This window comes from Ceratotherium simum, chromosome X, assembly GCF_057802395.1.
Source record: "Ceratotherium simum simum isolate JZ-2026a chromosome X, ASM5780239v1, whole genome shotgun sequence".
In the NCBI taxonomy this organism is placed as follows: Eukaryota; Metazoa; Chordata; class Mammalia; order Perissodactyla; family Rhinocerotidae; genus Ceratotherium; species Ceratotherium simum.
Genome location: NC_141940.1, coordinates 56,530,570 through 56,542,250, shown reverse-complemented (window position 1 = coordinate 56,542,250; position 11,681 = coordinate 56,530,570). Strand labels below are relative to the sequence as shown.

General features: G+C 35.2%; 1 protein-coding gene across 1 annotated transcript; it reads left to right on the top strand.

Moving 5' to 3' along the window:
* Window positions 1-243: 243 nt before the first annotated feature.
* On the top strand, window positions 244-1,224 carry CPXCR1 (CPX chromosome region candidate 1). Its single transcript, XM_087427260.1, has one exon. It carries the CDS (start codon window positions 244-246, stop codon window positions 1,222-1,224), a length of 981 nt encoding a protein of 326 aa, XP_087283386.1.
* Window positions 1,225-11,681: the final 10,457 nt, after the last annotated feature.

The window sequence follows — 11,681 nt, the reverse complement described above, 5'->3', positions numbered from 1 at the left end:
AAAGGAGTCATATTTGCCCTCAGGTTTGATTTTTCTTATTTTATTTTGTGGGTCTGTGACTCTGATACTAAAGGTGCAAAAAATATATATGTTTTATGTATATATTTATTTAAAGGTGTGAGAAAGCATGGGAATAACACATCCACATGCTTTTTGCCAGGACTAAAACACTGACTTCTTATGAAGTGGAGCATTCCTCAATTTAATGGATCTTTGTCTTCTTTCTCATAAATAGAACCCAGAATGACTTCTCCTACTAAAGAAGAAAGCAATCCAGCTGACAATGCTCTAAAAAATCCAGAAAATGAGGCTCCAAATGACTGTAGTACAGATATACAGCCTTTATTTGCTGATTCTAATATAATTTCTCAGATGGAAAGCAACTCAATGAACGGGGAGCTAGACACACCAACCTCCCAGGAGCATGCTGTTCCTCAAGCACCGGAAAACAATGAGCTTGAAATAGAGGAGACTCAAAAAGATCCTCAAAAAGAAGATTTAAGGAAAGAAGAGTGCCTTCTAATTCAGATCCCCATTCCTAGAAAATGGGTCTTTCTCATGTCAAGATTAGAAAGAATTACCTTTCTGAATATCCCACTAGTAAAAATTGATAAAAACAATCCCTTAACTAATAGAGCAAGATCCTCCTCAGGAAAAGTGGAGATGAAATCAAGTAATTTCTGTCATAGCACCATAAATTACAAAATTCATCTCCAACTCTCAACTTCATGGAGAATCCCATTCATTAACAATCATGAGATAGAAAGAATGACTCTCCATCTGCTGTTTGGGAGACATTTCTTTCGGGGTGCAGGTCATCAAAATACCATGTGGGTAAAGCAAAAATATATAGCATTTCTTCCTCATCAAAATGTCCTCACCCATAAGGAGGAGGTATTAATATTTAGAAGACCTTTGAAGGTGTGCTACTACCATCCCCTCATTGAGAGAATGACATCAGGAAAATTTTACAAATCAATTGACACTAAAGGGAAGGATGAATTTCACATTTTTGTGAGGCCTGTGTTCTGTGGCCTATGGACCCAAATTCAAAACACATTTAATAGAAAAGCTTTTGAGGCTCATTTGAGATCTCACCATAATAGGATATTTGTGATCACAAGCACCACAAAGGGTTGGAAATACCTATGTCCTATTTGTGGGAGTAGTTTCAACAATTTGGTTGAATTTAGAGAGCATTTCTGTAAATTTCCTGGGAATTAAGATCAATTGAGGTGAATTTAACTTCTAAAAATCCATAATTTCACTACTAAATTGAGACAAATTTGCATGAACATAAATTTTAATATTGTTAGATAAAGTTGCAGAGAGGAACACAAAATAATAGGATATATCATGAAAAAACATCTTTGAGAAAAGAGGAACAGTTTTTAAGGAAGCCTCTGTTTACACTGTGCTATTACAAATAGATCAACAAAATATCAGGCCCTTGATCTGTATTGAGTCAGCAACTGAACTAAGAAAATGTCTGTACTTTCTTAACATCCATTTCTGCAGATAGGAATATTGTTGATATTATCAGATTCCAGATTCACAGGATCCTGACAATGATAGCAAATGTATATTGGAAGGCTAGACAAAGTTCTACCAGATGTTTCTAGAGACTCTGCTAAATTTAAATCTGAAATGTTCTCCATAAATTCAATAAAAATCATTTTAAAGACATTGAAAGTTGCATTGTATGCTTACAACTAGATAAAAATTCCTGTGCCTAGAAAAAAAAGTGTATTATAAATATGCTACATTTATATGATAATTTTGATGATTCAAAATAAAAATTAAACTCATAAAAAGAAAATAATGTGATAGAAGTGAAATAATTTGAGATAGAAATGGACAAATATTAAACTGACAGCATACCACTGTAACCATTTTTTTCTTGGATAGATTCTTCATTATTGCCTACCATCACCACCCAAATTTTACATTCCCTCATGCATATATAAAGTGCCCAAACATATTTAAGGAGTTTCCTATCCTGCTACTTGCAGCTCAAATTTCTGAACCTTCTCTTTTCTTTGATCTGAATATTCATAGAAAGTAAAGGTAGACTCCATAAGTACACCTCTAAGTCAACTCATGTTTATTGGTCAGCCATTATGTGTGAAGCACTATGGTAGGATCATTGCATGTGTTAGTTAATCTTCACAATAATCTTACATGTATGCATTTTTATGACAAAATTAAATGCGTAGAAACAGTTTACAGGAAATTGAATGACTTTCTCAGGTCACACATTTAGTAAGTGCATGCTGTTGTTATCATATAATAAGGTAATATAGCTGGAATTTACTTTAATGGGAGGCTTGTTGCATATTCTACCTTATTTAATAAGTATGTATGTATAAAATAACATAGAATCTATTTAATCCATATATATATATACTGCATTACAGAAATCCTTAAACTCTCATGAAGCAGAGGATACTTAGCCTATATCTAAGATAGGTCAAATTTATTCATCTGGAGGTAAATTTGCTGCTTCCAGATACAATTATTCAGTGTCAACAGTGAATCAAAGTGAACAATTAAACTGATTAAGACAACAGGCTACATCAAATGTTTCTCCATTTCTAAAAATACATGCTATTTGAATTTTTATCTCATTAAAGCAAATGAGATATGAAATATAGTTTTACAAAACTGTAAGCCATCAAGTAGATATAAATAAAAATAAAATACAAAAAATTCTTTTGTTCTTCATTTTTCCTAACTGAGGATAAAATAAAAATTGCAATTTGATTTAAAAAGTAGGGTTTATCATTGTCACATTACCATCCATGGAATCCACATTTTAGCTGGCAAACCTCCACAAAATTTGAAAATATTATTTAAATGCAGAAAAAAGTAGTTAAACTGGAATTATTCACATTTTTGTCAGAAATACAAAGGTATCTCTTGAGCTAAAATTTTAGAAATGATAAATGAGAATCAGAATTAAGACAGAATAACAAAATCAGAAGAATCTAAAATAAAGAATCCTTTATTCTTTATTTTAGAAGGAAATACATCCTTCTCTAGCAGCCTACTTGAAAGATATTCTCAACCTCTGTAGAGAAGGAAAGTAAGTTAATACCTAGAAAAAGATGAATGAGTAATGCAGTTCAATGTTTAAAAAGATTGTTTTCTATCTTTAAAAATTTGCAAAGTACCTCAACACCTCACAAGTGTACTTATTTTTTCGCAAAGATACAGGAATAATCACGTATGTTATTCCTTTTATGATTGTATTAGTAATCTTCAGGATTTCTTCACAGAACATTATATTTTAAAACATAGGTACAGGATATTACCTTTATTTCATATATACACATTAACTAGCATCAATAATAATATATTACGTTAACAACATCAAGACCAGCAAATTATATACTCAATACAGAGTAGAATACATTTTTAGAGTAAATAAGCTTATGGAACTCTGAAAATGGCAGCCTTTTACATTTTAATGTTCTCGAATTGTGACTAGTTAGAGTTTAAGACTATATTCTTATATTTTATTTCAAAAGTGTATCTTATAACAAAGTTTTCTATTTACCTCATAGTATTTATCTGTTATCAGTGTGTTGAATATCTCTTTGTAAGTTATGTTTTTAGACATATTTAATCAGAGCAATTCCAGGTTTTTGAAAGAATGAAACTGCATTACACATGTGGTAATAATTTTATTCTAATTTATACAAGACATTTTAAAAGTTAAATTGAAAGCATGAAAAATATTCTGGGAAATCTTCTAAAATTACAAGAAAAGTGAATTCTCAAACAATAACTGGTTTTATTCACACTTTCAATGAGCATATTTAGTGTCTAATACCATTCATTTTACATAGAAACAATCTGAGATGACTCATTTTAATCAATAGAAATAAAGGGGCTGAGAATATAGTTGTATCTGATGTCTGATTTTGGATTTTTTTGCTTCACAGTTTGGATATGAAAGCTCCCAAACTGTGGATTTATATACTAAGAATCTAGTACTACAGAGTCATTCATATTAAAAAAAATAGATTTAAATTCTAAGTAAACTATTATTATTCAACTCATGTATGAAATGCATCATATATTAAAATGTAGTCAGCAGTTATTTGTTCAATTGTCAATTTGAAATAAAAATTATTAATTTAATTAAATCATCATATTGAAATCAGCTTACAGATTTTATTATAATGTTTGACTGTTATAATGCTAACAACTGATTTTAAACAATTTTATAAAACTTTCATTTTTCAAAAGGAAAACTTGGGTTACAAGTTTTCTTAGTTTCAGCTAAGATAAATAGAGTAGTTATTGTACAATAAAGTAATGATTATCTATAGATTTGATGAGTGATCATTTACTGTTCTTGTGTAAATCTCAAACTTTTCTAAGACTCACTATAGTTTATGCTAGCTGATGGGTGCTTTGTTTAGAGAAAATTTGTCCTGTTTCTACATCCTGTGAAGAGGCACGGACAGCTGTTGTTCATAACTTTTCACAGATGTTTGTATGCAAACAACCTTGGAAGCTATAGATAGTATCTCCCTCTGGAGCAGAAGGGAGATTAGATTTCTTTCCTAACCAGGGTATTAAACATAATGTCTCCCTCAAAGGCAAAGGTTGGGAAAGTTTGCAAGCAGCCCTCTTATAAGATTGGGAGTTTTCTAAATTCAGCGTTCCTCACTAATGACACAAACCCACTGTGTGCACAATATTTACCTGCGCACTTTGCATCATCCCTGCATGACTTGGAAGGCAGGGAGAAACAATGCAAATAGAAAGCTCAGGCTGCCTGCTTTGCCATGAGTAATAAAGTTCTTTGTCTCTGCCCCAGGAGTCTCATATCTTTTGTTTGCATCCATGAAACTGTGGCAAGCCAACTTCAAGATTTGAAGCAGGGTAAAATCTCAAACTCTGCACAGTTCTCGATATTTGAAAGAAAGCTGGGTGAATAAAATCATTGTTAACCAAATTTTGTTATTTTTAACTAAGTGAGACCTTCTATTCCTTCAATAAACTCAAAGCACAACATCGTTGAGTATAACATGGTTAACTGGGATAAAGTATTAGTATGAATGTGTAAGTACACACAGGTTAATGAAAGAAGCATTGGGGTAATTTAGGAGTCAACCATTTTATTCTTCACTGAACAACCACTTCTGTGAATGGAAGTTACATATCTGTTACTGCTTCTGAATCTGAGCTTATAGAATATAAATATGACTTAACTCTCACTAAATTAAATATTAGAAAACTTTCTCTTTATCTGGATATTCTGATGAATATACATACTCTTTCTTGGTAACATCTAGAAGTACCTGACAGTCAGAGTAAGAACAACAACAACAAAATCAGAGCAAGGAAGAGATTTGTATTATTTAACTGAGAAATACTAGACTACTTATTAATCAATAGAGGAGGGAAAATCAGAGGTTCAAAGTTAATGCTAAAGTTTCAAAAAATACGTTAATAATTTTGGCATTGCATGGTATTTTGGATCTTTACTAAGCATTGAGCAGTATATCGTTTTAGAGAGTTATTCATGATGTTTTACTGTAACCAATATTTATTTTTCAATAAAGATGTTATAATTAAAATATTATTGCATAAATAACATATAGTGCATGAAATGTATGTAAATGTAAAACTATAGCTGTGCTGCTAACAACATTTTTTAATGATTTCCCTTAAAAGGTGATTATATCAACATACGGTATGGAATAACAACAAAGGGAAAGGAAAGGAAAGGAAAGAGAAAGAGGAAAGAGAAAATTAATAATATAGATTTGCTTTGTTTTAGTCTCTGTGAAAGCTGATGACATCTAAGAAAGTGTAAAGAAAATTTCCAACCTAAGTCTGGAAGAGAAAAGAAAAATTTTGACATGGTTTTGTACGTGGATCCTGTGGTATGTCACTCAGTATGCCACTCAGATATACCTCTCGAGTATGGAGTCACTCATTCCCCAAACATCAAGGATTGTTGCCTGCTGTCCACTCACAGTGTAGTCCCTCTCTGGAAATTGCCCTCAACCAAGGTTCTATCCCCTTTCTAGTGCCAGCCCACATTCAATTACTGACCAATGAGAAGATATAAAACTTGGCCCCTTGCCTCATTTCAGGACATTGCTGAAGGGCATCCCAGCTCCAGAGCTCCCTTGAAATTGTCTAAAGTCTTTTAACTGCTTCACATTTGAACTCGGCCTTTAAATAATCCTGCTTCCCTCACTTTCTCACAGGTGTTGTTGTCAGTGGTATTCCACTCCACCCCACACATACAAAAAAATTTCCTGAACATAAATCTCTGTCTCAGAGTCTTTTTTCTAGTGAATCTGATCTAAGACAGTTTGGAACAAAGAAAGGAGGCAAGAACAATTAACAGAGACAAAAAGAGATAATATGACCTAATGTCAAAATCATTAACTTGAATGTGATTCAGAAGAACAGACAGGTGTTTTAATAAGAGTAAACCATCTGGCAAGTCTGTTATGCATGAAGCAGAAGAAGGAAATGGATAATTACTAACTTTAAAAGTAAGAGCTGCAAGGTAAAATATTTTTTTAAAGACTATGACAGACCGTTCTAGATGTCATTAAAAGCTATGACAGACTGAGCATTTTGTTCTTATTTGTATGTTTGAGAGTACTTTCTGTACACTTAGAACACTTTTAGGAAATTATCGATCACATATTTATATAAATATAAACAACAGCATGGCTTTTCCAAGTAAACTACATTAGAACAAATTGAATATTAAGAAATATACATCAGATTAACTTTTCTCCACTCAAAAGATGAAACAACAAAAAGTTCTCCCTCACATAATCCCCCTTCTACAAATCTCCATTCTCTACAGTTTTCATCCATATTGTTTTTGAAATTTTCAGAAAAGATTCATCTAGCAATTCAAAATTCACAAGTAATATTACTCATTTATTTTCTTCTCACTTGTGTTTCTTTCTTATTTATGTTGTATCTTTCCTTTCCTGAAAAGACAATACAAGTAAAGGAGCACCCTGAAAATCCTTCAACTTTGTTGAGGAGAGGGCAGCTATAAATTGAGAATTCAATTTCCTAATCATATGCATGCAATCTCAATGTGTTTAATTACCAAACATAAAATCTAGAAGGAAAACTAATTGACTTTACTGAGTTCCTACTATGTGCATAACACTGTGTTAGGCACAATAAGAACAGTATTTGCCAAATTTCAGTTAATAGTATTAACTCTCAAGATGTTTGCCATATCCAAATAATATTTTTATTATTTTACACAACAGTTTTATTTAAATTGACTAATTTTTTTGCTTAAATTAATTACAATGGACATGAGTGGGTAAGAAAAAAGAGACAGATATGAAAGTTGTGTGGGCAATGGCCTCTGAAGAAAACCTGTACTCAAAATTGGAGAGTAGTGACTAGCAACTTCAGGGATGGCAAATGAATTAGGTCTTGATCTGCTGATTCAAGTTTCCAGGGTAACAGTGGGCAGGAAAAGGATAAAAATATTAAAGCTTTGCTTGACCTATAATATTCTGCAAACTATACAGGAAAAAAAGGACTCCAGTCTGAGGAAAAATTTGGCCAAGGAAATATGCAGAAATAGACAGAAAGTAGAGAATTGAGTATCTGCAATTGATAGATTTATGTAAGTGTATTATAGAGAGAAGTTGCAATCAAGATGAGGCCAAAACTAAAAAATGTGAGAGATGTGTAAAATGGGAGGACCTAAGGAAGAAATGTATGAGCTGGAGTTGAAAGATAGAGAGCCTCTAACAGGTATAATTTTATGGATTAAGATTAAAGCCACTTTAGGAAAGAGTCTGAGCTGAAGGAGGAATGTAGTGTGAAGATTGAGGCCTAGAATGAAATATGTAGAGAGTTGAAAGAAGAAAGGTTGAAAGAATATAACAATATGAGAACAGAGGGATATATTGGACTTTTTAAAATGGCATTCAGGAATTGGTTGAAGTTGAAGGAGGGAGATTGAAGATGGAGGTTCTAAAAGTTGGAAGATGAGAAAGATGGGGACTAGGAGGGGCTACTAAGAATTGAAGTTGGGGATACCAAAATGGGTGGCAGACACAGAAGTGGAGAAACAAGTTCATGAGTAGCAGACAGTGGGAGAGAAACAGTTTCAGAAGGTCAGTCCCCTCCTTATGAGGCTTCACAGATTGTCTTACTGAAAATGAACAGTGAATATAACAATGCCAGTCAGCATTCAGTGAATACAGTTCATATGTCAGTGCACCACTAAGTAATCTGGTGTTCTAACAGAGATACTGGTACCACCTACAGGGCAACAACATCTATGGACTGATAATGTGTATGAGGTAGTCTGGGGGTTCAATGAGTTTACAAGGTAGTTGGGAAGATAAAACTTGCATATATGAAATAGAGAACACTTAAGTGCTAAAATAAGTTTCAAGAGTAATTCAGATAAAATGAAAAATACAAATAAACAAAGTAATGAGATATAACTTTATAAATAAGGTAGAAATGAACCTTAAAATATGGACAGGGTAGAGATATGAGGAGACTGGCAGAGTGTTCAAATAAAGTGAGGAGTTTAGTAAGTAAAAAACATGAAGAACAAAATTGACATATCCCCACATGTTAATTTTTTTGAGAAAACTAATTCACATTAGATGGCAAGTAGGCGGTAAATATCTTTCTGCTAGGCAATATCTATGATTCTTTCTTGTAGTACTAATATTCAATAAAAATAACTTTAGCTAGATGGTATAGAAATACTAGGGGAAAGCCCTAGAAGCCACACTTAAATTGGAGGACTTGATATGTTGGACAAAAGTAGCACTTGTAGAGTGTTGTGTGATATGGCAGCAGCAGTGTCATTAGATGCTGGTATCTGCAGTATGAACGATAGAGTAGAAGAGAATAGAGGATAAAGGATAAAGACTAATAGACTATTGCAGTCATACAAATATGAGGTGGAGTGGTAGCAGCAGGAACACAAAAGTACAGATAATCAAGTAAATGTGGCTAAAGACAAAATGGCAGGCATTGGTGAGTGGTATTAAAAAATCCTGGCATAAAAAGTAGTAAGAGTCAAATACTATACCTATATTTCTTCCTTTGAGAGCCATAAAAAAGTGATCCACCAGACTAAAATAAAGCTAGTGGAACTGGGTGCCAGTTTGTTGAGATGAGGAATTGGTTCTGGATATATTGGCTGAGGTCACAATTGATCATTGAACTGAAAATGATCTGGCTGCAGTTAAAATGTGTCATATGTCAAGTAAATATGCATTTATACATATATATTTGGAAATCATCTATGCAGAGGTGGGAATGAAACCATGAAAATGGATGAATTATTGAAATGATAAATTAGAGAGAGAAAACAGTTTTGAGGAATAAATTTTGGGAAACATGCTCTAAAAAGTGTGAAGGAAAATAAAAACCAGAAAAAAAAGACAGAGGAGCAAGCAGAATGGTAAAAGTGGAACCAAGGAAATCCAATGTCCTAGAAGCTAAGACAAGAAAGCACTTTAATGATTGAGTTATCAAATGAAACAAAAATCAATGCAACCAAAGAGACTATTTACAGGATGGTGGCCCAAAGAGCTTTGTGTACCTTTGTCTTTTTGTTTCAGGTAGGGGGGCTCTTTTCAACTTTTCTTATAAGGCAGGTCTAATGGCAATGAACTCCCTCAGCTTCTGTTTGTCTGGGAAAGTTTTTATTTCTCTGTCATATCTGAAAGGTAACTTTGCTGGATAGAGTACTCTTGGCTGACAGTTTTTATCATTCAATATTTTTAATATATAATTCCATTTTCTCCTAGCCTGTAAAGTTACTGTATCAGAAATCCACTGATAGCCTAATAAGGGTTCCTTTGTAGGTTATATTCTTCTCTCTGGTCACCCTTAATATTCTTTCTTTGTCATTGACTTTTGATGGTTTTCAGATAATGTGCCTTGGAGAAGGTCTTCTTTGTTGAAATAATTAGATATTCTTTAGCTTTATGTACTTGTACATCCAGTTCCTTCCCCAGGTTTGGAAAGTTCTCAGCTATTATTTCTTTAAATAAACCCTCTACTCCTTTCTCCCTTTCTTCTCCTTCTGGGATAACTGTTATCCTTATGTTGCTTTTCCTAATTGAGTCATATTTCTCATAGAATTTAAAAAAAATCTTAATTTTCTCTTCTCTTCCACCTGAGTAATTTCTAGATTTCTCTCTTCAAGCTTGCTAATTCTCTCTTCCATATGGTCTGCTCCATTTCCAGTGCTTTCTACTTTAATCTGCATCTCATTCATAGTCTTCTTTAGCTCAAGAATTTTTTTTTTAAAGTTTTAATCCCTTTGGTGAAGTACTCCTTCTGTTCATTAGTTTTATTCCTGAGCTCATTGAACTGTCTTTCTGAGTTTTCTTGCAACTCATTGAGTTTCTTCATGACAGCTATTTTGAATTCTCTGTCAGTTAGATTACAATCTTCTGTGACTACAAGTTTGGTTTCCAGAGAGTTGTCATTTTCTTTTTGTGTACTGTGTTATTGTAGTTCTTCATGGTGCTTGAGGAGCTGCTCTTCTGTCAGGGCATTTGTGGTAGCAGACACCTGTCTTATTTGTGTAAGTCTTTTTCTACTTGATTCTGAGCTCCTTCTGGTTGTATTTGAGAGCCTGCACTTTCCACCCTCCACTGCCTTTGTCAGAGGCATTGTCACTACCATTGTTGTGCTGCTTGTGCCTCTGAAGTTGCTGGTGTCTTGCTGCTTATGATGTTGCAGTCACAGAGGTCACTGGGCTGCAAGCACCTCTGCTGCTTCCAGGGTCACCTGGGTCACATGTTCCCCCACTGCAGTGGGGGGAGGTGTAGTTTGGGGCTTAACCCAGCTTCCTGGGCACCTCTTCCATGTCTCAGTTTATTGGGTCTGCAGGCACAGCTGCTATAGGAGGGGAGACCAAAGTTATGGGCACCTCTGCTGCTGGGTGTGATTGAGATCATGGGCTCCACTGTCGCTATTACTTGGCTTCTCACAGTCTCTCCACAGGCTAGGCACTGCTACCACATGTTCCACCTGCCCTGTTGCTTCCAGGTCCTGGGGGTGCTGGCAGTGCTGATGCTGGGGGCACTGGGTTTGCAGATATCACTGCCACCGCCAGGTGGGCTGGGGTCATGGGCAACACCACCACCACCATAAAGGGAGACTTACCTGGGTCACAAGCACTGTTGGGACACCTAAAGCCTCTTGTCTCTCATGCTTGTCCAGTTCTTGGGACCTCAGGTCATGGGCACGGCTGCCACTGCTGAAGGCCCAAGATCTTATAAGCAGCTCCCTCTGCTGGCAGAGCCAGTGTTGTGGTGCCACCCCCGGGGGCTGGGTCACAGGCACTGCTGCAGCTCCTGAAGCCTCAGGTTGCAGGTGCCATCCACCACTGCTGGAGGAGGGATAAGGGTTAGCTGCAACTGCCATTGTGGCTTCTGCAATCTCTGGTCTTGGGCACTGGGATGATACCTGGAACATCAAATCAAGAGCACTGTCACCACCACCAGGGGTATTGGGGTTTTGGATGCAGACCACATGCTGGAAGGGCCAATGTCAAAGGCGCATCACCAGGGGAGGGGGTTTGGTCACAGGTATCATTGAGGTTCCTGGAGCCCTCGGTTGTGGGCCCACAATGATTCCTGACACCTTCAGGAGCATAGGCTGCCTGGATTCCTGGG